The 27,830-nt window shown below is 39.5% G+C and overlaps 1 protein-coding gene across 1 annotated transcript; it reads left to right on the top strand.

The window, feature by feature from the left end:
* The first annotated feature begins 661 nt into the window (after positions 1 to 661).
* LOC116043429 (CD151 antigen-like) lies at positions 662 to 27,609 on the top strand. The gene is made up of 8 exons (XM_031290081.2): positions 662 to 904; positions 4,006 to 4,090; positions 10,897 to 11,088; positions 21,127 to 21,201; positions 24,856 to 24,960; positions 25,807 to 25,965; positions 26,170 to 26,256; positions 26,380 to 27,609. The coding sequence occupies exons 2-8, from the start codon at positions 4,007 to 4,009 to the stop codon at positions 26,437 to 26,439; spliced, it is 762 nt and encodes a 253-aa protein (XP_031145941.1). The 5' UTR covers positions 662 to 904; position 4,006; the 3' UTR covers positions 26,440 to 27,609.
* The last annotated feature ends 221 nt before the right edge of the window (positions 27,610 to 27,830 follow it).

The raw sequence follows: 27,830 nt of genomic DNA, 5'->3' as shown, positions 1-27,830 counted from the left end.
CTTTATACTTCTACTGCACTGCAAGAGGCAAACATTGCATTTTACTCCACTACATATATTTGATATTTTTTACATAATACAAAATATAATCACAAATAAATGATGATGTATTATCATAGGTGAAGATAAGACCTTAGTAATTCACAAGCTTGATCCCCCGCAGTATATAAAGTAATTTAAATTAGCCCAACCTTTACCAGCTGCAACATTAAAGTGATGCACACTAATGCATCAGTATTGATAGTTGATAATATAATATGATATACATTCTTCATGATGATTACTTTTACTTTTGGTACACAGTAGGCTATATTTTGATACTTTTGTAGGCTACTTTTCTCAAGTAAAATAAATGCAGATCGTATAGTTGTAACAGTATTTTTTACAATGTCGTATTGCTACGTTTACTAAAATAAGTAAAATATCTGATTAGTCTACATTTTCCATATCTCATATATGTCCATATCTCAGCCTTTTGGAAATGTTCTAGCTCAAATGTAATAGGAATGTTAATACCTACTGGCATGAAACATCTGTCGGCTACTAGGCTAATATGCTGATGGTGTGGATAAAAAGTCCTAATCAATATAACTCTGATTTGAATATTCTTAAAATAAACATAAATCTCTCCTCTGTGTATGTTTACATCACAGAAGCATTGCCCCGGGACAGAAAAAAACACACCTAGAAACATGAAAGGTGGCCCCGGCCGGCCGGCTGGGTGGAGTCAGCAGCAGCAGCAGCATTCAGTGCGTGAGCTCAGCAATTTGATTTTTGTGACTCCCTATTCCGCTGTCGGAGAGGCCTTTATCTGAGGAAAGTGGAATGAAAACAGACGGCATATAGCAATATTTCTTACACATTTCATCGCTTTATATCGATAAGAAGAGCAAATATACGGAAGGTAAGTGAAAGCAGGAAGTGGTCGGAGAGTTGTTACGTTAGCTCCACTCTGCGGTGTCGCATTGAGCAGGCAAGGCAGGTTTGTCGTCTTTTTACGATACAGCCGAAACATTTGACAGCTTTCTATGAAAGCTCCGATACTAGACATGTTTTTACTATGTTGTTGGGCACTTTTTAAAGTAGGTCGTCTCGATAAAATAGGTGTTTTTCCCCCCCCCCACAGCAGCCCAGGCGTCAGTGAAAGCTTTAGCGTTAGCTCACACCGGGCGAAGAGATGCGCTGTGACGTCAGTTGAAAACCACCGATGAAGCAGAAAACTGTGATTTTAATGTCTGCGTGTAACATTAGTCCTGTAGATTAATTAAGAGGTTACCCTTTCGTTATTATAACAAGGTTTATATGTAGATATTGTGAACTCAAACCCGTTACAAAACTCACAAGAGGACGTTACTTTCCAGTGGTTTTAAAGCTGAGACGTAGGACAGTTTGTAATGGAAATGTTTAGCTAACTTTTCCTTGGACTCAGTGCTAGCTAGGTGATAATATACTCGCTATGGCCAGTTTTATTATTTTTACTGTAAGTTTTACATAGCAACTAGTTAGACAACCTGCTTTTTTCAATCAGCTAAAGGCCACAGGTGTGATTAATATAGCATTAAACGTGCCTCATCTAATTAGTTTTTAACATTAGTTTGTCGTAAGATGACTTTGGTTTGGTTTTTAGCTATATAATTCTGTAGCTTCCCATCTGTTCCCGTCCGGGTTATGTATTCAAATCCAAACATTTTCATTTTGGTCGAAGTAGGTTTAGTGTCATAATCATCATATCATAATCAATCATAGAAATAAATATAAAAAAATAAATAAAAAAAAGTTACAGTCCGGTAACTAACGTTACATTAACAGTCAAGTCAAAATATTGTATTTGAGAATTAAATGGGATTTTTTTTGGTCTGAATATTGTGAAATGACCCTAATTACACATAATTACTCATCGATCATTTCTAATAACACATAAAACTAACATTGACAACTTGTTGATGAAAATCAACGTTTTTGTTAAATCTATGTCTCCACACTAAGCCTGCAACATCTATAGCACTTAAATACATTTATTTGCTTATACAGATTTAAAAAAAAACAACCTGGACCTGTTCCAAGTACAGTATTTCACCACTGTAATCTCTGAGGGTAGACGAGACAGCCATAATCTTACTCAGTGCAATATATGGTGAGTGTGGAGAGAGAGACATATCTGGGCTTTATTCACCAGGCAACGGTCTTGTTTAATGTTCCCCTGAGTAAAGATAGCACATCCTGGAATAAACTAAAGATAATAAGATGCATAATTGTGGAACTCTATTGTTCTTCAATGCTAAACATTTTAAACCTCTGTCTTGACTCAGCTGTTTCCTAAAAAGTAAAACAAGGTAAGGCAGCCTTATTTGTATAGCACATTTCAGCAACAGGGCAATTCAAAGTGCTTTACATGAAACAATTAAAGAGCAGTTAAAAAATGATTAAAAAAAAACAAAAAAAAAAACTATATACTATATAAAATAAAATTGCAGCATAAGAATTTGACAATTTTTTAAAGAAATGCAACATCAAAAAGAAAGGTCTTCAGCCTTGATTTAAAAGAACTGAGAGTTGCAGTTTTCTGGGAGTTTGTTCCAGATAACAAGGAATTGTCAATTAAGTATTGTTTGAACTTAATTCGCAAGATCACGCTAAGTGGTCTCGCTATAACAGATGGTCACCAGACAGAGCCCAGCCGTACTCACTCATCCATGCAGTGCATTAGTAGTAGTAGATGTGGGGGTGGGGATGCAGACGGGAGAGTCAGGAGGGTTTGATAAGAAGCAGTCAGAGGAGGGCGAGTCTGGGCTTGACTGGCAAGCGAGGCCAAGAAAATTGTGGGGTTAAGGAAAAAAAAAAAAGCATGTGAGACTAGGGGAACGAAGGTTACATGAAGGCAGCCAGTAGCAAGTGTTGTTCTATGATGGGATCTATAAATCTTGCAAACTTCAAACTCAAGAGAGGTGTTTGGTGTTGTTGTGGTTAAAAAACACGGTCAAATTTGAATACAGTGTTGATTACTGTGGTTTAAATACAGAGATTGTTAGGATAAGCTTGAGTCTGTTTTCATTTACTGCTTAAAATAACCAACGAGTGACATTTTTAACAATTCAGTGTAAGTACAGGTTAATAGCTTAAGGTGACATTCGCTTGTATTATGAAACACACCCTGCTTAATATATACTGCTGTTAAAAGTAGACGTCTTTGCTGAAGCATTAGATGTTGGCTCCTACTCAGTGCTTAGTCATGGATCTCTCTGCATACACATGTAATAACTCAGCTCACTGATTCTGCCTACACTGCTGATCTAATGCTTACTCCCCCATGTTCTGCATTAGCCCTGTAGCATCTCATTTGTTAAAAGCAGCTCACTATAAAAAAGGATAGGTTGGCTTTTATTTTAAAACTGTAATTCCGTATCCTCACTGCCAACTACTAGCCTGCGTTGTACTTTGAGAGTTGTTTCATATGACCATGGAGTCACTGGGACATCATTCAATTTAGAGCTGCAGCAATTAGTCAATCAACAGAAGCTCTGTCTGCAACCATTCTCCTAATTGACTAAGTTGAAGTTATTTCTAAAGCAATATTGCCAAATATTCTCTGGTTTCAGCTGCTCACATAGTACATTGTACATACAGTACAGTACATTGAAAATATTTAATTGAGAAAATAATCAGATCAATCAATGATTAAAACAAAAAAAAACGTTGATTGCAGCCCTCATTCAATTTGATATTCTCGACTTTACGTCCTTCAACAAGCTAGTAGGCTAAGCCTTTTAACATAATCTGTTATCTCTGAAATCTGCGGCGTTTATTTGACTTTTCAAAGTAGGATTGGGGTATCAAATCAAATCATTTTTTGCTCAAATGCTCACTCTGATTTGTACAGTTTTTCACTTATGCTTTGATTTTTGTTGAGCTGATTTAGCAAGTGTTAGTATGTATTTATGAGTATGTAAAATGACTCCTACTGTTTGTAATTGCCATAACTGACCTGAAATCTGCTGTCTTTTGCAGCATGGGGGTCTATGAGGAGAAAAAGGAAACGTGTGGAACCATCTGCCTGAAATACCTCCTGTTTAGTTTCAACTTTCTCTTCTGGGTGAGTTTCCATTCTGGCGTGGTAAACCCGGAAGGAGGGATTCAGTTGCCAAAGTGCTTGTGTTGGTCTGAAGTGCTTCTCAAACATCTGCGTGCTTTCCAAAATGCAGGCGTGTCTTACAACTTTTTTGATCGGAATACCTTTTCACAAATCTCTTTTGTCTTCTGGTTTGGCCATCATTTTTACTTGTTATAATAACATTTTACTCACCAAGATAATTGCTGAGATGACGTCATGACATGTGAGGAGTCAGACGGGGGGGGGTAAGAAACACAAGCAGTAAGACAATCATACATGTGTTAAAGCTACATTGTGTAAGAATTTCTCCCAGCTAGCGGTGAAATTGTATATGACAACCAACTGAATATTACTTTCTAGCCCCTCCCATTCCGAGCTCGTTTTAACTCCTACTGTGGCCGAACCCGAAATTAGCTCTTAGTATCTCCGTCGTTCACACGCAGCTGTTCTAGCCACTCCAATATTAACTTTGGTCTTGTTGCTTTTCCTCTCGCGTTGTCGTTCTAATTCTCTTTTTCGCTTCCCTGGTGAGTAATCTCCCCCTGGCATTTGTCACTGAGTGTAAGAGGGCGAAAGGCGGAGGTATGTCCCTCTTTGGCTAATGCATTTTAAAGATGGAGGCGCAACATGGTGGCCGTCATTCGAGTGAGTCGCTCCTATGTATTCTGAATGATTCTAAATGTCAGATTCTACGCTTACGAGAATACTTTGATTAGTTGGTGGAAGTAATTACACATGAATGAGCACATATTTGTGAAAGAAGAAAGTTTTTTTTTTTTTGCTAAGAATCAACTCAAAACATGACACAATGTAGGTTTAAACAAACCCTTTGGTTGGTCAAACGTCCTGTGTTTGGACGAGAAAACAAAGGAGAGCTATAGTATGATTAACCAAACTCTTCATTGTGAGCATGCATCACACTTTACAGACCTGGCTCCACTTTGAACTTTTGTACTTGCCGTAGTTTTGCTCTCACACAGATTTCCTGTGATGTTTCAGGTTGCATCGCTTCGAGTTTGACCTCCAATTAAAGTGGTTTAGATAATCTGTCAAAGTTGTTTACAACCTGCCTGTTTGTTTGTCTGATCGTTATAGTGGTTTTGTCGTGTTCTCAGATCTCAGCAACTACTTTGGTGAGTATTTCATCACAACGGACAACTGAAATGATGGCCAAAACTAAGTAAAATCCAAATGGTAATAAACCAGATTTCCCTTTAAACGGTATGATGTCTCCCATCAAGATGGGTGCAGGGATGAAGTAGTATTTAAAGGTCCCATGGCATGAAAATGGCTAGAAATGGTGATAGGTGTAAACCGAGCTCTGGGTATCCTGCTCTGCCTTTGAGAAAATGAAAGCTCAGATGGGCCAATCTGGAATCTTTCCTTTATGATGTCATAAGGGGAAAGGTTACCTCCCCTTTCTCTGCTTTGCCCGCCCAGAGAATTTGGCCTGCCCATGAGAAAGAGAGAGACAACATGGCCTGCAAATGAGCTAAGCATGGCAGTTTGTCCAGGCCCCCCCCCCTCTCTTCTCCTCAATAGCATTTAAAGCTACAGACACAGAAATGGCACATCCTAAGGAAAGCTCATAGTGGGACTGGCTCTAGTGGCTGTAATTCTGCACCAAGGCTGAATTTCAGGAAAGAGACTTCAGATACAGTATTAGGGGACCACTAAGGCCTATATAAAAGCATCCAAAAAGCAGCATGTCATAGGACCTTTAAAAACCAATCAGACTGCTTTTTAGTCTGAAATAAAAGGCCCATCGTTTGATAGGTTTGAAATGATGAATTATCCTTTTCACTTTACCATTCGTATGATTTCAAAATGACGTACCCAACCGATCAAATTTCATTCATGTGGAACGTGAATAGACTTCATGGATTGTTTGAGGTGTTAGCTTGATGCATTTAGCATGACAATGTTACCTAGAATGTTTTACCTCATTTCCATTCCTGTGTGTCTGTGTTGATGTGAGATGTCAGCATGACTTGACAGTGTTGTCAGTGGTTCTGATGTGTCCTAAAACCCAATGAAAACAAATCCGTTTAACTCATGCGTTGAAGAAGCCAGGGGGATCAACACAGAGGTCTAAATTATTTATCAAAGCCCTGAACAGGCCAAACTGATATTGATTAAAGTAGAAGCAATTCAGACAACACATCCAACCCTATTCCTGATAAAGATAAGGAGAGGATATTTCAAGTTCTAAAATGGTATATTTCACAACAAAAGGACAGTAAAACACATGCACACAATATGTCCTCGTATCGACATGAAAATGTGTTTTTCACATGGCATACATAGGGAGAATTAGCTGATAAAACTCTTTCAGAACCCTCCAACTAAGCCTTTTTTTTTTTTTTGTTCAGGCAGCAGATGAATGCCTGCTGCTATTTCACTTCATGGAATCAAAGCCAAGTTGCAAACTTTTCAAGAGGACACAGAGGATGCATTCAAAGCCTAATTCCCTTTCCAGTACTTTCCAGTATCAAGAATGTGGTGTTACAGGAGGAAAGCACTACAAATAACTGATTTCACTGACATTTGGATGTTCTGTGTGAAATAAGAGTCAAACATCAGCGCAGCAGCAGAAAAGGAAGAGTGTGTCTCTCATTCTGGGCTCTGCCCATATGTGGTATAGTCATCTGTCTGCCAAAGCATCAGATCTCTGTCAAACTGGCAGACAAAACAATACTGAACCTTTTCAGTGCCAGACTTACAACCATATGGATATTTCCGGATATTGCAGTTATTTCCATAGACTCTTGTGATTATTAAATTAGTGAAAAGTATTATCCAAATACATGCATCGCCGCTATTGTACACTGTATATGCAAAGTATTTCTGGACTAAACTCCAGACAACCTAATTAACACACTTCGACACTATATCTAAAGTATTTTTGCTGAATGGCAGCTGTCCATTTACCTCAGGTATGTCCTGTTTTCTATTGATGTACTGTCAGCGTGATAGAATCTTTGACTCAAGACACCAAATGGAGTAAAAAAAAGTCAATGCTTAGGCATTACAGGCGTTTCGGCAAGATGAGATGGATTGTTGTTCGTCCTTCTGTTTGTCTGCCCTTATTTGGGTTGTGGCTCATGTAGGCTGCTGCTATAGGGATATTATGTTTTTTTTTTTTTCTCTGAGGAAACTTCAGGTCCTTCCTCCTCAGACCTGGTAATGCATTCAATAGTACAGTCTAGGGATGTCCCAATCAGGTTTTTTTGCCCCCGAGTCCGAGTCATTTGATTTTGAGTATCTACCGATACCGAGTCCTGATCCGATACTTCTATAATAATTCAACTTTATAATACCTCCAGACCGCAGACATACTCGCGCTTTCCGCTTCAAGCTGCTTCCGTGTTCTATTTTGCCGGCATTTAACCAATAGCGTCTCCGCAACAAAGTGATGTCATGCCGCACGCGTTGCTGTTTCTGTGTGGAGTCAAAAGGGTCTAACTCTGTGCCACCGCATAACTATAGATGTGTTAAAAAATAATGAGAATATATATACATATATATCCGAGTCCTGATCGGGAGGTAACGTCCGATTCCGATTGAATCTGAAAACACGTGATCGGGCCCGATTTCCGATCACGTGATCGGATCTGGACGTCCGTAGTACAGTCATGGATTTGTTTGGCTATGTTGGCTTTGGGTTCATCAACTTATCAAAACTATAAAGAATAAAACCTGAAAAATCAATTTAGTTTGTGTTATTTTCAATGTTTTTGTTTTTAAGTAGGGGGTTGCATTTTCCACCTTTTTGAGGTTTTATGTTGAAATTCTTTACAATTTTGGTTTTAATAAAACACTTTCAGAACACAGTCTACATTTCAGACATTTCATGCTCCAACAGCTACAGCACATTCCACATAAGTCTGACTTGAAGATGGAAAATGAACTTCTTAATCTGCCATGTTTGTGAACATAAACAGACCTTGTAATCTTCAAAGCCAAGAAGAAAATGTTGAGCAGTGCATTGCCATTTAAGCAGCAATGTTTTTGTTTGTTTTTTTTAAGATTATTTTTTTGGGCTTTTCTGCCTTTAATGGACAGGACAGCTAGGTGAGAAAGGGGAGAAGACATGCAGGAAATCTTCACTCAAGTCGGACTCGAACCCTGGACCGCTGCGTTGAGGCATAAACCTCGCAGTATATGTGCGCCTGCTCTACCAACTGAGCCAACCCGGCCACGTAGCAGCAATGTTTTTGATAATGGATATCATTATGGCATCAGTGATAACTTACACTGACACTGCATTAAAGATTAGAATAAACTGCAGAAAAATAATTAAATACATATGTAACTTTGGAGCTTTTTTGGACTTGATTTTATCATTACCCCCTCAGCTACCATTAATAGTTAAAGAAGTGCAAACAACATTTTTCTTCACTTCACCTTCAGCCTGTTTACCCGCTAAGAAAAAATAAATCCACCTGTAGGTTTAATAAATGGAAAAGTGCACTGACATGAACACATTAACTTCTTTTCAAATGTTGCAGTTTGTTCCTCTTTTGCCACTGGAGGCCGCCAAAGTTTAAATTACACTAATTCCTGTGCTTCACTGAGTTTTAACAGCAGGTAAAGCTGCAGCAAGCATCATGATGACTGCAAACACAGATTTTTCTGTGGGTAGCCAAGAGGATTTTTGGAGAATTGTGAGATGCTTTTTGTTAAAAACAAAACCAAAAAAAAACACTTAAATTGACAATTTACTATGACTGAAAATAGTGTTTAATCTCAACTTTATATGTCTTACATAAAATGATGAATAGTCTCTCTCTAATCAATCCCTTTGTAATAAATTGAAAGTCTCTTAAAGGGAATCTTCTCACCTGCAGCTGGTGACACGAGGTCATATGTAATTGATAAAGTGGTCATGAGCAAAAGAATCGAGAATCACTGACATTTGGTATGCACTTTATGGATAATCTTTATATATGTATATGTGTGTATGTATGTGTTTGCGCTCTTACTACTTTGAACTGCAACTGCTGCACAACAATTGCCCTTATGATAAAAAAAAAAAGTTATTATCTTTTTGGATGACGTTGAGTCTGTAGGCCTCTGACATCAAGTTAGTGGGCATGTGTGGACTGCTAAATGATCAGGTTGTGTTTTGAACTGCACCTATGAACTGTAATGGAAGTGAGTAATACAACTAAAATAAATGAACATATCCAGTGTTGTAATGGAAGCAACAGAACAGTACAGAACAGAATTCCTGCTTAAAGCCCTGTGGTTACTATTACAAACGTTTTAATAGTAAATAAAGAGTGTGTTGATTGAAATATCTTGCTCAACACTGTTGTTCTGTGTTTTCCTGCCACACTGTCTTGTCTCTGGGTGTGGTACAGTCTGACTCAGTGTCTCCGCCTCTGTAGCCATTCCCTTTTTATAAATGAAATCTTAAATTAGGCCGGATGTTAGATTGACGGCTTTGGCACTATGACAGATTTCTCTTGCAGTGCTGCACCATCCGCCTACTCATCACAGTGACATCTTATTGATTTCATTTCCCTCATATTCTTTCAAAGCGTTATTTTAGATAATTCTGAAGATGTCGGACTATGACAGTTATATGCTGGATTATTCTATCCTGTGGGTTTAAGGATTCACTTGATGGTTTATAATTCCTCAGACTTTCAACCATATGATTCCTCTGAAGTTGTTACAATCCTGCATCTGAAAACATTTTCTCCAACAGACAGTTATAAAATAAGAGCAGAGTTTAGGGCTACAACTATTATTTTATTTACAGTGATTATTCTGCCAATTATTTTTTTCTGAGTTAAGTCTAAAAAACAAAAAAGTCTTTAAAAACAGTGAAAAAAAATGCTATTAACAATTTTACGTAGCCCACAAAGATGTCTTCAGTTAGCTTTATTTGTCCGACCAACAGTTCAAAACTCTATTGGAAAAGAGATATTATTAAACTATTAAAAAGATATTAAATACACTGCCATATATCCCAAAGAAAAGCAGCAGATCCTCTCATTTCAGAAGATGAAACCAGAGCATGTTTTGCATTTTTGGTTGAAAAAAAATTAACTAAACCAGTTTACTGATTATCATAATAGTTGCAGATTAATTTTCTGTCAATCAACTAATTGCTGCAGCTGTAGCTAAGTATACAGTTTTTATCCGCTCCATTCGGCTTATTCGCAATTATCTTGCAGCATGAACTAATGCAAGATTAGATTATCTTGTGTGGCAGTGGTGGGCCGTTTTTATTAGTTCACATTCATTGACAGACATTCATTTCTCCTCCTTCGTCACTTTTTTTTTTTTTACGATGTTTTTTTTATTGATTTTGCATTGTAACTTTACATTACAACTTCTAACAAATCTAACAATTTTTTCTTACACCCCCAATTTGTTTTTTTAATATATATGTTAATCTCTCCATGGACATACATTGCGCCATATTCTTGATCCAAGCACCAATTGTTGGTGCCTCCATTTTCTTCCAGATGAGAGCTATAGTCCTTTTTGCCTGTAGTATAGCATAAAAATAAATACATTTATATTCTTGGGCTTTCAGATTCAGATTTGTGCAGCAAATTCATCTTAGGGTCAAGTGGAATGTTTACAGACAAGATGCCTCCTTTTTTCACCTTGAAGCCAACTTGGGTGATGAATAATTTAAACCTCGTTGTCACTCTCAGGTTTTGCCTCCTTTATATTCTACAGTGTGCCGTCGCTGGGGACCAGAGTCTCAGTTCTTTTGTACCGCTCACTGCCGGAGATCGGACTCTTACCATGTGCTCTTCTCCCAGTTGGCAGGGGGCGCCGTGATGGCGGTGGGCGTTTGGACCTTGGTTGAGAAGAGCGACTACATCAGCCTTCTCTCCTCCAAGACCTACGCTGCCTCCGCCTACATACTGGTCCTGGCTGGAGCCATCGTCATGGTAACAGGCGTGCTGGGCTGCTGTGCCACCTTCAAGGAGCAGAGGAGGCTACTGCGAGTGGTAAGAGATCACGTCAGGGTAGAGAGATGAGTGACGCTGCACACAACAGCACTTGTGTGTGAAAAGAAGTCACTTGTTCTGTGCGACCTAAACCCAATTCAACCAAACAGTGGGACAGTAAGAATTTGCGATATATGCATTCTTTTTCAGTGATTTTCTTTCTTGCCACCACCAACACCCCTCATTGGAGAACTTTATTTTATGACCAGTTGTAGTTTCACGAATGGCTCTTCAAGACATGGCAGAAAAGGAGAGAGCACGAAACGTTAGCTGGTTTTTCATCTCATCACGTGATCTGGAAATGAGAACTAATGCTAAAACTAATTTCATAAGGTGAAAATAAAAGATGTAACAATCACAGCCATAGTCACCATTATTGATTAAAAATGAACAACAATCTTTAGTTTAGACTTGAGTTGAGATAACTAACAAATATTGTAACTTGCCTGTCCGCTCACCAAGTCTCACCAAGTTTGTCCCTGCTGGCTACCATAGACCGCTACCTGCCCAGGGACAAAACAAAGGAAACACGTTCTGTATCACACAGGCTTCTTATTTGTCTTTTATTTGCCTGTTATTGTGTTGATACGTTTGATATGAAGCAGTAACTTGCACACTGGCAATCTTTCTGTCCTGTCTCCAGCCAGATGGCTAACTCCACATGTGGTGGTGATAATAAGCAGATGTGAAGCCTCCAAAGACTCAGAAATGAACATCCAATGACAGACAGACTGATTCTGTGCACACAATATCACTAAAAACAGGCGGGATGGCACATTCCTCAGTAGGATGTACATCCATGTATTTGGGCACTGTGCTCTTTATTGGCATGTGGATGGATTTTGTTTTTCCACCCTAGAATAAGCCAAAACGTAAATGTGGGACACCATATATAACTGCCAGAAGTAATAGGTTATTAGAAGGACGTTGTGGTGCCACACACACACACACACACACACACACACACACACACACACACACACACACCACGGCATTGGGTTCAGTATAGACAAAACAAAACTTCATACATTAGAGCGTGTGTGCCCATATTTGATTTGGCACACTCTGTACACAGCAGAGGGATTTGCCATCAGAGACCTGCATGGCACTAAACACCCAGAAACACTGTACTATTTACTCATGCACAAACTGTTCAGGCCCTCAAGCCACAAATTTCAACATGGTAAGTTTATGCATGCACACCACTGTGGGCGCAGCTCAAATGTTTGTGTCATATAAGCTTTGCAAGAACATCTGCGGCATTATCCACTTTTCAGCAGAGACGAGTCCACGAGATTTTGGCACAGCCCGATATCTTAAGGTTAAGCTAAGGCAGATGTCAAAATACAGCCATGTATTTACAGTATATGTAGTATTCATAAAGTAGCAAGACGTTCCTAAAAGCCAAGAATAGCATCTAGAACAAAGTTATGGTACAGACTTAACTTCTCACATAGAAATATGTTCAAATCACGCAACAACTGTCTACCTCATCACTTGTAATGACTGAAATGTTTAACACAAAGTTGTCGTAATTACGTACTTTCATGTAAGTCTGGGACACCAGCCCTACATTACACAAATACGTGTTTCATCCATCTGCTATCATTGCTTCTAATTTCCCTAGTTTCTGTGCCTACGCCTGGGTCAGAGTGTCCGCGGAGGACTGCACATTTTCCCGTCAAGTTTGCTTTTCATAAATCCCAATTCTTGCGTAGAGAGCGGCGTACGTCTTCTTTTGTGCGTACGCCACGTTTATAAATGAGGCCCCAGATCATTTTGTTTTGTAACTCAGCACTTGTGTGTAAATTCAGGATGCATTCACCACCTCTTGTCCTGTGTGTTGTGCCGTTTTGAAACGCTCGGTGCATCCGGAAGAGTTGAGATTAGGTCGATGAATCACAGTGACGGACTGAACTTGTCGCCAAGGAGAGAGGCTAGCGAGATTGTTAAAGAGGGCAAACATAAGGGCAGGGTGCTGGGGGGGAGAGAGGTAGAGTAATTATTTTCCTGTGAGTGCCTGGTACCTGTTGAGAGTACATGAGAGCAGCTGTGTCCTGTAACCTAAAGCTCACAAGTTGTAACCACACACGTACTGATCCAGCCATAGCATCACCAGGATATCTGCAGCGGTAAGGCTTAGATAAACTAACTGCAGTAGCCTTTAGATTAACCCTTGTGTTGTCTTCCCCGTTGACCATACAACTTTTTGTTTTTGTGGGTCAAAATGTTAAAAAAATTCCAGCGTTTTGGTCGTCTTTTTCGACACTTTTGTCACTTTCTTCGAAGTTTCTGTCAATATTTTTCTGCGCTTTTTTGACGTTTTTTTTTTTAAGCTTTTCCCATGTTTTTGAAGATTATCCTGATGTTTTTGTCACTTTTACCAATGTTTTTGTCACTTTTTTGTAACTTTTTGTCACTTTTCCCCACGTTTTTGTCACTTTTTTTCCACATTTTTTGTCACTTTTCCCAATGTTTTTGTCACTTTTTTCTGTGCTTTTTTTTAACATTTTTTTCCTATGTTTTTCAACGTTCTATTATCAATTTTTCTTTACATGCTATAAAATTGAATAAAACACTCAAATTCAATGAAAGTAGTGAACTGATCATTTATTTAACTTGTGAGGAGCGTTGTATGGAACCATCCACGTTATTTTATTTTCAAATTTGGTTGAAAGAAACCACGTTTCTGATATTGAAAATGGTTCAGATTTGACCCGAGGACAACAGGAGGGTTAAAGGGGAGGCCATATTTGTTAAGGCTGTTAGTGATGTTTGTACTATGCAAAGTATGAGCGAGGTCAGTAAGACAAAGAGAACAAGAAGAAATCTCTCCCACAGGAAGAGGGGTGTGGTGTGTGTCTGCAAACACACAGCTTCATTGTTTTGCGAGAGAAAAGCGACAGAACAGTGAAATGACTCAGGGAGAGGAGGGAGAAACCTTTTTCCTTCCAAATGACCGAGCCAAATGGAAAGCAGTCCTAACAGAGGCTGGATCCACCTGTGGAGAAACTGACTTCATGCAGTTTCATCAGCCATATTACAGGCTCTCTTTAGTTCTCTCTCATTCTCTTTCTGTCTTTCTCACTTTATCCATTTGTCTTTGCTGTCTTCATCTGCTTTTTGTCTTTCTTTTGTCTGTTTCTTTGTCCGCCCTCCTTCTCTGTGTGTCCCATTTAATAAAAAGATAATTTATCTGCAATAAAGTTACAAATTGAATTCATTATATTTACATAAAATAGGGCTCCAACTAATGATTGTTTTCTGAATTAACTGATTAATCGTTAACTCTATGAAATGTCAAAAACCCAAGGTGATGTCTTCACTTTCTTGTCCAACCAGCAGTCCAAAATCAAAAAGTATTAAGTTTACAATTGTATAAAGAAGAGAAAAGCACCCATGTTTGGGGTTTTCAATGTTCTGTCTGTCGACTGATTGTTTCAGCTCCAATTTAGGACCTAATAATACAGTCGGGGTACTTTACATTAGGTCATTTGCATAGAATGATAATAGTGTGTAGGATGTTGTTTCAAAAAAGTCACTAAATAACTGCATTTGATAACTATTTGTATCAATCAGGACATGGAAAGGACAAATGCTCAAAAGGAACACCACCACTTTTCTGTCTCACCATCTGTCTTTTCCTTGCCACTCAGCGCCTCTATTTTCTCTCCATTTCGCTTTGTATTTGTTTTTACTTATCATACTATATTTTGTGTTTCACTTTCTTTCTATTGAATGTTTATTTCTATGAGGCAACAGGCTGGCAGAGCTGCAAGCAGAAGCTAAGGTTAAAGAGATCTCTGCTTCTGTCAGGCTGCGTCGTTCGCTGTCTGCCTGTTCTGCAACCTGATGAGTCTTTCATGACTTAGTTATGATTATCGCTCATTTCTCAGGACAATCTCTTAGGCTTCAACAAGGGCAGAATAGATGGATACAAATGTCTGGGCACAGCAGTGAGTGTTGTGTGAAATAGGATATTAAAATACCCATTTAAATTCATTTCGGTGTTGAATAACAAACACAGTCAGGTTGACCGTGTGTGTGTGTGTGTGTGTGTGTGTGTGTGTGTGTGAGAGAGAGTAAGAGTGTGTGTGTGTGTGTGTGTGTGTGTGTGTGTGTGTGTGTGTGTGTGTGTGTGTGTGTGTGTGTGTGTGTGTGTGTTTTTTTCTTCAAAATCTTTTATTTATGAATTTCAAATCATCCATAAAACTGTAGCTGACATCTCTTGCCTGTATTCTGAATCCGACTTTATTTGATTTATTTTTTGTAATATCTCCTAACTACATTTGCTGGCTTTTATGAATTTTGTGCAGAGTTCCTTACTTGTTTTAACATATTTGCAACCTGTGAGCCCACAGTTAAATCTCATACCTAGTGTAGTTTTCTACCAGTATGCTGATATGAACGGTAGTATGCAGTATGTTCCAGGATCATTAACGTTAAATCCAGTGTTGGGAGTAACGCGTTACAAAAGTAACTACAGCAATTACAGTAATGTATTCCTTTCTGCTGTTCGCAGTAATATAACGCATTACTAATTACATTTCGGTAATATTATACTCGTTACAATCTCAGTAACGCGAGTTACAACGCATTTTAACGCAACATTTAGTGGTGCATTGTTTTTTTAAAGAATTCACCACATTTTCAGGAGTTATTACGCTGCGTTGAAGTGAGCTGTCCTGTTTCTGTTCCCGTGGTCAGAGCCAGAACAAGAGACGGTACGGACAGCATGTATGTCCCAACAGGTGACAGTACGTCAGCGGCTGACAGATATAAACATGTCGGGAATTAATGTTGAGGCTTGCTACACGTAAATATCATTGCATTTTATCAGCCGTGGAGAGTAACTATGCCTGTAGTGGAATGGCTTCGAATGACGACCAAAAGCGCTTGTCTTTTACTGTGACCATTTACTGTTCAATATGTTGCAGTTTTACAAACAAGAAAGTGAACAACTTGAGCCTGGCGGACATGTTGCATCTCAGTAAGCTAGCAAGAGTAGGCTACACAACAGACAACGTCCGTGTAACCTACTTCAAAATAAAAGCACTTCCTGTGACATTTCGCAGTAAAACTAAATTACTGTTAAATAAGGTTGTGTAGGCTACCTTTTCACAAATCAACTGTAAATCAAGTACTGTAAATAATGTAAATAGTGAGTTTTAATCACACTATAATTGAACATTTCCTTTAGAGTGTTTTAAACTAAACAACATGAATTTCTTATTCAAGTGCTATAAACAAACATTTTACAACAATGTCGTACTTTTAATTGAGTATTTTCATTTTCTCCTACTTGCCTGTTATATGTTTTGCTTATCTATTTTGTATAGCTTTAGTAACTTTGCATATTTATATTGATTATACAAAATATGAATAATCTATGATGTATTAAAGTGGATAAATAGGAGACTTTATTGATCCGGTGGTGAAATTCACAAGCTAGCTGCCAAATCAAACTTCCCCTGTTATTTTGGTGAAAGTAACTCAAAAGTAATGCAAAAGTAGTGTAACGCATTACAATTCAGAGACAGTAATATTGTAATATAACTAATTACTCTCAAATGACATAACTAGTAATCTATAATGTATTACATTTTGGAAGTAACTTGTCCAACACTGGTTAAATCTGACAAGATATGAATGTAGCATTAATATGGTGCGTATGTCTTCACCACCTGTTGAGAGGATTCAATGATTTTCTGTTTTATACCATTGTGTATAAAGAAAAAAATTGGATTTTGGACAAAACAAGCTATTTGAAGATATGATCTTGACTTTGACGTTAGAAAATTGTGACCGGCAGTCTTCACTGTTTTCTGACAAATTATAGTCTGAATAATTCATTGATTTTTCAAGACAATAATCAACAGAATAATTGATAAAAGTCCTTGCTTAGAAGTTAAGGGCACCTCTGTTAATGTCAGAAGAAATGAATCCAATTTTATTAAACATAACCTTAGGCTTCATAGAAAACTAGCAGAGCCACTAAGTAAGACAGCAAAGGCGCCGTATTAAAGCATCGTCTAGGTGATGAAGAGGTGATAAGTTATGACTCATCTCAGCAGGTGACTGTTTGATCGATCACACTGGTTGTTAGCTTCGCTGTAATGAAGATCAGCATGTTGCAGTGTCTGGGGAAAGGAAGTTCAGTTTTTACACTTTGTGTGAAGAAAACACACACTTCAATGCCAGTCAGACACCATGCTGAAGTCAGTGTGGTGATCACCAGCTGCTGGACACAGGTTAATAGAGTCTGCATCAGGTTGAAATCAGTTTAAAGTTCCAGTTGGTTAGCTGCATGTGGTCAGAGAGTTCAGCATACGGCCCAAAGGTTGTGGCTGTGCAATTAATCAAAATTTAAATCGCTACTGCTCCAAATAATCACAAAAACTGAAATCAAGGGGAAAAAAAAAAAAACATTAATTTTGCACATTGGGTTTTGCAAGTCAACTTTAATTTTGTCTTGTGTTCTGAATGGAGAAAAAAAAAAAAAAAAGTTTAAACAGGAAAAGTATGAAGGGAAATTTCACAGTTCAAGGTGTTTTCACTGTTGATTTAACTGTTTCAAGTTCAGTAAATGCAACATCTTTCCAAAACACGATGATTAAAGGTGCTCTAAGCGATGTCACGCGTTTTTTTAACATTATTGTCACATACAGCAAACATCTCCTCACTATCTGCTAGCTGCCTGTCCCCTGAACACACTGTAAAAAAATGCGGTCTCTGTAGACAGCCCAGGCTCCACAAACGCCAACAAAAACAAACTTCGCCAACCTGCACCACCAAACATAAACATTGTTCCAGCCAATAACCGACAAGAAGGATTTGGGGGTGCGGGTTGGGGGGTAAATACTTTGAACGTCAACAAGCAACATCGCTTAGACCACCTTTAATTGTGTTGAATAATCGTGATTTTAATATTGACCAAAATAATCGTGATTAGGATTTTTTTCCATAATGGAGCAGCCCTACCTTCAGTGTGACTGTAATTGTAAAGGCAGCAGTACACTTCTAATGAAGTCTGAAATAGAAACACCATCCACAACGGAGCTGCATACTGTATCCACGCTGCAGTATAATGTTGGTCCTTTATGTACACAAAAGGCCAAAGAAGCTGTTCAATATTTTCTAACAATCCCAGCAAGATAAGTCATGAGTCACAAGTGATGTTAGACATTTTGTAGTTTAGTCTGGAAGCCTGAAGCCAGTGCACGGCTTTTTGTACACATGGACCTGCTGAGAGTCCTTTTCTGCAGTAATTACACTGAGCCTTTGTGTCGCCCGGGAGAAGAATCGCAGCTCAGACGTAAAATGAGAGTAAATGGGAGTGTGCCTGAAATCATAAGGAGTCCTCTGGAGGCACTGCAGTCTATAATTTAGCCGCCTCTGTCTCTACAGCTAACAACAGGTTCCCTGTTACACCCTGAACACATCACTGTCCGTGTGGGATCAGCCTGAGAAGCATGCTTTTGTGTGTGAAAGAGAAAGCATAGTGCAAAGATTACAAGTATAGTACAGTCAGAAAAACTGACCTTCCACTAACTTAGTTGTCCTTGTTTTCAGCTTCAACCCCAAAGATTTGTCTGTTCAGATGTTTGCAAGACATTAGTTAGTTTGAAGAGTAGGGGTGTAAGAAAAAATGAGTACACAGTATTGCGATATTTTATTTTGCAATACTGTATCGATTTTTAAAAAGGCATTATCGATATTTTTTTTATTATTAAAAAAAAAAAAAGAAATCACTTTTTTTTTTTTTTCTTTTTACTTTAAAAAATATTCATGTAAGACAGCTATGCTGAGACACACCACTAGTGTCCTCGCCTAACAGTGCCTAGCAGTGCCTGACTTTTTGCTAGAAGCTAACAACGTAGCTATGGCTGAACTTTGGCCTACTTTAGCATATAAAAATGAGCTCACTAAGAACCTGTGAACCACAATCCCAAACTGGCAGTTTGATTTTCTGTATTAATTTACTACTGACCACCTGCTTAGATACGTTTCTGTTGAGCATCCATACCTACAACCACCACCACACACCACACTTATTAGCTGGTAGTTGTTTGACGTTACCTAAAGACAGTTTTGTCCAGGATACTTCAAATATTGTTATTAAAGAGTTGTGATAAAGACGTTTCCTAAGGCAGAACATTTTAACAGTAAAAAACTACTATTATCAAATATGACCGTAACGATGAAAAACTTGACTAGAAAAGTATCATATTTATTCTAAATAACTATTAATACAAAACAAAAATGTTTATATGGAAATATATGTATCAGCAACTTCCCCATATCAAATGTAATCAAATCATGGGAGAAGTGTAATTCACCGTATCTTGACATTAAGGATCCAGTATAAATTGTGGTCGGATCAAATCCTCACACACCTTGTTAACTGGCAAAAGCTCAATTGTTTAATCTGACTTTCTTATGTTTTCATTATCTATCTCTGTCGCCATGCTTCTTAAACCATCAACATAACATCAGCACGCATCTGTCTGCACAAGCCTGTTCAGCATTCAGGCTCAGAGCCACTCAGAGGTCTAATCAGCCAACGCTATCAAATCAAAGACCAAGTGCACTTTACCGGCCTGCTTTTCTCTCTCTGATAGCATCAGGCCAGAGGAATTTGGGTCAAGGTTGTTGATCTGATAACATCTCTTCTTGTCTTTCATTCTGCGGAAAACGTCTGCAGACCTTCTCTCTAACTCCCATGGGCCCGGTCACGAATCAGATAACCGCGATAAACTCTGAGCAGCACACCTCACAAAGAGTGTGAGATGTGCCACTGAGCAATAACTTAAAGTTTTGTAGTTTAGGGCTTTAATTAAAACAACAGCAGGAGCAACACATCACCATAATAAAACACACAGCACTTTTACTTCAATTTGCCTAGCTTTAAGTTTTGTCATCTGTTGTGAGGGCTGGCACGGTTGTTCACGTTTTATGCACTGCTATTAAACATCAGTTACACCTGTACAGTGCAGTTTAATCCACAACATCAGCTGGATGTGTAAATGAGGAACTGTTTGCTTACAAGTTCACTGTACCAATATGCGTTCACAGCTTGTTTCCAAAGAAACAAGTTTCAGGTTTAAGTGTTTTATACTAACTAATAAAAGACAGAAAGAAATAATACAGTACTTCAGACGTCACACGGTGACTGCCAAAAAATGTTAACAATGAAAGTTAACAAAGAGACAGCAACATGTTTTGAGCTGTTTGACGTCCTTGTATATCCTTATTTCTATCTGTGAGCAGCTCCTTCATTTCATTTGTGCTTTTGTGCCATCAGCAGGAAACCTAGCCCAGGCAGTCCAAATGTCTTTACGAGCATTGTCTGTTCTCACTTTCTCCTTACATCAAATGGCTGTACACACCTGCAGTGGACCAACTTTACCAATATTTTTATTTCTAATTAATATGGCTGGGTACTGAATTCAATACTTTTCAGGCACCGACCGAATTGCCTCTGAAGTATCGAGTATCGAAAAATGCCTCGTCATTCAATGCCATATTTCAATACCTAAGGAGTAAATCTCATCAGCGTCAGTGAGCCAATCAGCATGCAGCATGCTTCTACCAAGATCTAATAATGCTGCTGATTGGCTGTTGAGCGCTACACGTTTTAGAGGCAGGCAGAACAAACTCTGAGTTACACAGAGAGACGGGCTCACGTAGTAGGATTTGAAAAATAAATAAAAAGATTTGTGCCGTAATGTTGTAATTTCTTTTTGATTTATAGAATTGGTATCGAAAAAGTATTGTTTAGGAACCAGTATCGAATTCACGGTATTGGTATCGGTACCGGTATTGAAAATGTTTGAACGATACCCAGCCCTATGAATTAACAGCTCAATATAATTGAACTAGACCTCAGCCATATATGTTTCCCTTTTGTTCAAACTACCTCTCCTGCAGCGCTGCATGTGTGACTTTCCACATCAGACTTTGAAGCTACCTGTCGCTCCATCGCATAACCATCCACTAACTGTTTCTCTTCTCCTCTGTTGTTTCCTGTGTCCTCAGTACTTTGTCCTGCTGCTGTGTATCTTCCTGTTGGAGATCCTGGCTGGCGTCCTGGCTTATATCTACTACCAGCAGGTAATCCCTCTCAAGCCAATGAAAAAAAAAAAAAGTCCTTTCAAATGTATTTTACAATGCGCCCTGGGATTTGTACCGTACGTTAGGTCGTACGTGTGGAATGACGGAGGAGCGGCTCACCGATATGGGAAGACTTAAGGGTTTGTTTTAAGTAATAATGTAGTCGTAACTGAATTGTGTTGGGCGGATTACAAAAGGGAATCTCATGAGTACTGTTTTTTTTTTTTTTCTTCTTTTGATATTCTTATTTTTGATCAATTATCCAATTATTGTCACTGTAGTTAAAAAAAGTAAACCATGATACAGAAAATCATCATCTGATACTCTAATCTGATGTCTATGTGTATAGCAGATATGATGTACTAGAAAAATCAATAGAGCATGCTTGCCTCTTAATTGAGCGCGTAGTCAAAAGAGTTAATGAGACTGTTTCAGTTTCCATGACAAAACAAGCATGATAAATCAGATTGCTGGGAAGAAATATCAGAAAGCCCATTAAAAATAAAAATAATAGCATATTACTGAGCATATTACTCGTGGTACATTTAGTCCAAATGGAAGGGAAAATGCCTCCAGTAGTACACATAACAAGGCTGAATGCTCTGTGTCAGAATCATTTAGGAGCATTTTGTTATGACTTTGGATTAGACTACACTGAAACAGAGCTGTTCCTTCCAAAAACAAAGAAATGAAGAACTCTGCTGACACAGGTTAATGACTAAAGAGAGCTAAAATACTGCAGCAAGCACTACAGAATTAGAAGTAATTACAGAATTCACACAGTTTTACTTCTTGTCTTCCTTCATGTGCTGTAGTTGATGTAAAAACTAGACTAAAACCTGCAGTGTAGAGTTACCCCTATTTTCCACCGTGCGCGTCTCCGCTGCGTCCCGAAAGGCGCCGCGCCCCCCCCACCCCCCGAGCAATCGCTGCCATTCAAGTCAACGCTTGATATTCCACCAGCCGACCAACGGCGCGTCCCAGAAGCGTGCGTGAAGCGGCTCTCCGCTCCGCTAAAGATACACGCCAGGTCTACTTTCACGCAAGCCTCTGGGCTTTGGGTCAACCAGGCAGGCAGTGAAACAGCGAGACTATCTGGTCAATTTACCAAAACCTCCCCAATATCGTTCATGTCTCCTCTACAACATCACGGACAAGGAGAGATTCATCTTGGAGGTAGAAAAACATACAACCACATCACAGATCTATTTTTTTAAGGACAACACCAGAAGAGAGAAGGCATGGAGTTAAATTCCTTGTGCTTGGAGTGGAAGGTAGATACTAGCTTAATAAACACGTGATTGTTCTGTAAAGTACTTGTAGAGACAATATCATCTGCGAGTCGGGCAGCAAGACGCTCCGCTTCTGAGACGCTCCCGGTGTGGTATGGCGCGTGGCGGAGGACGGAACCAAACCGCAGCGCAGCCGGAACGCAGCACAGACCGGTGAAGAATCGGAATTATGACTGCCTGCACGGCAAGTGTTTTTTTTTTTTGACTCGTGTAATATTACCATGACTGATTGCTCTCCACCAGCGTCACTCCCGGCCCGACTAGTCTTAAAGCCTGGTGGCTTGTAGCTCAGCAACAGGACTTTTTTTTAACGTAGAGGTGCACTGCTTTCATTAGAACTGCCTCATTCATAATACACCACTCGTCTGAACAGGAGCAGCCGCTGAGCTCCACGGCGCTCTCCTGCTTCCTGAAGCTCTGACTCCTTTACTTGCTTCAAAAGATTGTTGCATTAATTACGTTTTGCTAAAATCTCCAAAGCCACTCTCCTTCCATCCCTCTGTTCTTCATCCCTTGTTATTATTCCTCTTTTTTTCTCTCTCTGGTAATCTGAGAACTTTACATTTGCTTTTTATTTCAAGATGCCAAACACCTTGTGGATCCGCCTTGTAATTGCTCACAGACTCACCTATTTATGTTTAGCAATCTGTCCAATCAGAGTTTCCTGTTGCACAACTAGAACACCCTTTGAACGTACACATGTTCCACCAAAACAAGTTCCTTTCCAAGGCTATTTTGCAGAGGTGCTGTCGTTGTGTGCAGGGCTTAGCGACGCCCAAGACAATTGTGATTGGTTTAAAGAAATGCCAATAAACCAGAGCACATTTTTTTCCCATCCCAGAATGCAGTGTGAACTAGCCAGACCCTCCTCTGCAGCGCTGTGTAGGAAGGTCTGGCAATGCGAGACTAAAAAGGGAAGTAACAGCAGCAGCAGCAGCAGCAGCAGCAGCAGCAGTTTAGACCTGCAGATGTAAACACATCAGTGTTGCCTTTCAGGCAAAGAAAGTAATAACTGCCAAACTTTTTTCCACCAATAAAAGGTAATGAGTGCTACATCTGCAATCTTTTTGCAGAAAAATGTTTTCTGAGATTAACATTAAGCTTTGTTAGGCACTTAATTAACAAGCTCAGTGTGTCTGTAGAAATAGTTACCTGTCCAAAGCAAACAATTTAACTAGCTAACAACAGAAATGCGATTGTTTTTTTTCTTTCTTCCTTCATATCCCATCCTTACGTTATAGTTTGCTTGTTTTTGGTCATAGTCAGTTTAAAAAGTCCTTCTTTCTCCAAAGTAACGAAAAGGACAGTTATGGTGAACTGAAGACACATTACGATGCTCTGAACGGTAGTATTCTTACCAGTGTTTAGCAGAAAATATATACTTTTACATACTACATACTTTTATATTTTGTATGTTTAAAATGTAAAAGATGTCAAAAACCAGCCATGAAAAAGAAAGATATTGCAGCTGTAGCAGTTGTTGCCTTCACGTGACACCATTGTCAAAACAGCAGATGCTGTTCAGTTCCTTACCTGTAGATGGCGCACCTTTTACATGTCAGTCTCTGCAGGTCTAAACGGCTGCTGCTGTTACTTTTCCTGAGCCGGTCCAGGTTGGGCTGGAACTGGTTTTAGTTTCACAGCCATCGCCTGAATAGATGCTTGAACTCATGTTTGCTTTGATTCGTATGTGGTTAATGGCCCACAATGCCGTTCACTCACACCCCGGCTGTTTTTACTTGTTGAGCCATTTTGAATGTTGAATTGCTGTTTTTACTTCCCCGCCGCCACAGTGTTTCCGTCAACTGTCAACAGGTAAAATATACAGCTACCTCCCCCCCATACCCCCCCCCCCCCATCCTCTCCTTTCCTTTTGTCTTCACCTTCCATGTCTCATCTCTTTCCGCCCCACCCTTCCTCTCTTCATCATTCATTCCCTTGATATCTCCTTCACGCTTTGATTTACAGTGGTTTCCCAGCTGGCTTGTTGCCATAGAAACTGAGCCCCCCAGACCTCGCGCTCCTCCAGTAAGCGTTTTCTGCCACTGGTCTAAAGAACAAAACAAAACAAAAGAAACGCCGTCTTCCTCTGCCTTCGCCCCGGCTTTGTCCTTATCTGCTCGTCTGTTGTTAGAACCTACAGTCCATGACATGTATCGTCAGGAGAGCGTTTAAACTCTGTGTGCTATAAATCTCATCAGTAGCACAGTCAACAGTTACAACTACTTTCATCACTTGGTCATCCATGCTCTGTGCTGGCCTGAGATTTGAGTGTTGCTATATGTATTGGGGCTGCTAGTGAATATATCTGTGTGTGTGTGTGTGTGTGTGTGTGTGTGTGTGTGTGTGTGTGTCCGAACAGTTGAACGAGGAGCTGAAGCAGAACCTGAGAGAGACCATGACCCAGAAGTATCAACAGAGCGGCCATGAGCACATCACCAGGGCTGTGGACAAGCTGCAGCAGGAGGTAAGTGTCAGCGTGCCAACCAGGATGGATAGATGGATGGATACATCTACCAGTTTTACAAGCCAGAAAGCCATACTTTTACAGTTAGAGTGCAGTTTTACTTTGACCCCCAAATACATTGGAAAACTGGATGTATTTGCATCCTCACTGTCACGTTATAAGTGAACCAGAGCTTCTAAGCAGAAGCCACATGGACTCACATGTGATTGGACAGTGTTTTGGTAACCTATCATCCCATCAGATTAGAGATTTTGGTGATGGGGGCGAGTCAAAACAAATGTGATTCCAGTCCCCTCTGTCTTCAGCTAAGCAGGGTGGACTTGCCTGCAGCCTGTGCTGTAATTTACCCTCTCTTTTGCTTATACCAGTTGACGGCACATGAAGGAACGGATAAATCTGAGCAGCAGTCGAGACTTCACTCTGTTAATTTTTTATGAGTATGAGATGCCCCGGGCTGTCAGAGGTCAACATTTATTCTTTGTTCTTTCTCCTCAACTTTCCCCAAAAAATAGTTTGGACTTTTCACAGATACACTTAACTCGATTTCTTGCCGAGAGCTTCCTGTAGCTTCTTGTTTACCATACAAATATCAAAGTAGTACTGGTATCCTCACATAACTATTGGTAAGAAAACAAAGAAGCCCAAAATCTCAAACCAGTCCTTCAGCAAATTACACAAACTTTTGCTCGTCTTTCTTTAGTGAAGTGCAGTATTACAAAATGTCATCCGTTGGTATACAGCAAAACAGACTTCTAATGTTTTATATTGAACTGTCTTTTTATACTTATTTGCTACCATCCAAATTCTGCCCTCTAAAGATAGAACGTGTGTCTGTCTCCCCGTCAGTTCAAGTGCTGTGGCAGCAACAGTTCATCCGACTGGGAAGACAGCGTCTGGATTCGCTCCCTCTACGCAAAAGGCAGGAAGGTGCCTGACAGCTGCTGTAAGACGCCCACTGAGCTCTGCGGCCTCAGGGACCACCCATCCAACATCTACAAGGTGGAGGTGAGAGGATGAAGGGTGCTGGGGGCTGTCGACGGGATTGACTTTGTTTGGTGAGGGTGGCTGGATCGGTATTTCTGTCGTGTCTCCGTATGTCAGCATTGAGACTGTGTGGTTTAAGAGTAGCAGTGAGACTCCAGCGACACTCCCACAGCAACTGATGCAACATGAAGACACTCTTTGTTTTTTGTTTTTTTTTTCATTTAGGGTGGCTGCATCTCCAAACTGGAGAAATTCATCCTGGACCATCTGAAGATCATCGGGGCGGTGGGTGTTGGGATCGCCTGTGTACAGGTGAGCATAAAAACTCTACCCTTTCAACAGTTTGCTTGCACATAAACAAAGAGGAAAATAAATGTGTATCCATGGAGTTTTTCCTAAATTATGTTTTCCTTCCCCGCCATCCAATCCCCACAGGTCATAGGGATGGTGTTTACATGCTGCCTATATCGAAGTCTAAAGGCAGAGCCGTACTAGGGGAAGCAGAAGAAGAAGAAGAAAAGTGGGTGGGTGAAGGAGGTGACTTCCTCACCACGTGCCATACTCAAATAGCCCATAGGTTCTGTTCTTTGCTTTGCAAATTTGGCACGCGATCAAATTTCACATCTGAGGATCTCATTTTGGTAAACAAAGGGTGGAAAAACACTCCCAAGGTTTCTTGAAGTAATTAGGCACTCAAATTGCAGTCTCAGCTACATCTTCAAGATCACAGCGCTGTGAGAAAAAGCCTCCGAGAGACACTAATGGGAATTTTAACGCAGATTGCGGAAATTAGTGTGGGACAGACTCCTTGGGACTAAAACATTGTAGTTTTTTTCCACGCCGATTCCCTCAATGTGCATTTGTTTGTGGACCAGGTGCTACACCCCACAGAGTGCTGTAAAGATCTGTGGACTAAAACGAGCACTTTGCAGAAAATGTCCCTCCTGGTCGCAGCAGCGTTCCTTTCCGAGCAGCGTGGTTTAACAGAGCCTAACTCTGGGGCCCTCCTCAACTGCAAAAGCGTTTGTTTCCACGTTAACTAGCCAGTCATGCATTTCAAATATTCATTCGATCGTGGCCTTTTAAAACTATTGAACTGTTAGTTTTTATATTTTGTAAAGGATTATTTTCTGTAACACTTGAGGCGCTTTCTTACGAGCTATTATTTTTGCCTAATCTGTCTTCATATAGTCGGTGTTTGATAATTTTTTTAATCAAATCATCAATTTATTTCTGTATGACCCTCTCTGTTATCTTGTTTGAAAATAAATACATATTACTACTGATACGTAAGCAGTGCCACCGATATTGCTCATAAGAAAGTGTTTGCTTCTTTTTTAAATAAGGGATTTATCCACTGATGCCAAAATTGTCAACCGTAACTTTGTGTAAGGACCTACTGTATCTTTTCCAGCCTTATTCACGTATCTACTGATGTCTCTCTTTTTTAGATTGTTTTCATGAATGAAGATTTTGTTGACTTTTCTATAATATGAATATATTATTGTATTTAACAGACGCATTGGTAGGAAATGATAGTCACTCACTATTGGCAATGATCTTTTCCTGTGTGCCTCAAAGACGACACTAAATGGATCTGCTGTATTTCTGTCTTGATAATCCAGGAATTATTCTAGTTTAAATAAACACTGATCACTAATAACACTTCTTCTGTCATGTTTGATTTCTTAGCAAAAGTCAGGCGGCACTTTGCAACATAAACGGTATAACAAGGAGCATCTCTATTTTTTTTTTTTATTCATTTATTCAATGTGACAGATTATGATTTGTGAAAACACCAACTAACAAATAAACCAAATATTTTATGAACTTTACTGCGCAAATGCTGAGCAATATCCACCTCACAGTTATCAGGTCATCCCAAA

The sequence above is a fragment of the Sander lucioperca genome, chromosome 3 (assembly GCF_008315115.2).
Source record: "Sander lucioperca isolate FBNREF2018 chromosome 3, SLUC_FBN_1.2, whole genome shotgun sequence".
NCBI classification, from domain to species: domain Eukaryota; kingdom Metazoa; phylum Chordata; class Actinopteri; order Perciformes; family Percidae; genus Sander; species Sander lucioperca.
The sequence above is the reverse complement of the archived record's forward strand: the minus strand, read 5'-3'. Positions and strand labels throughout refer to the sequence as shown.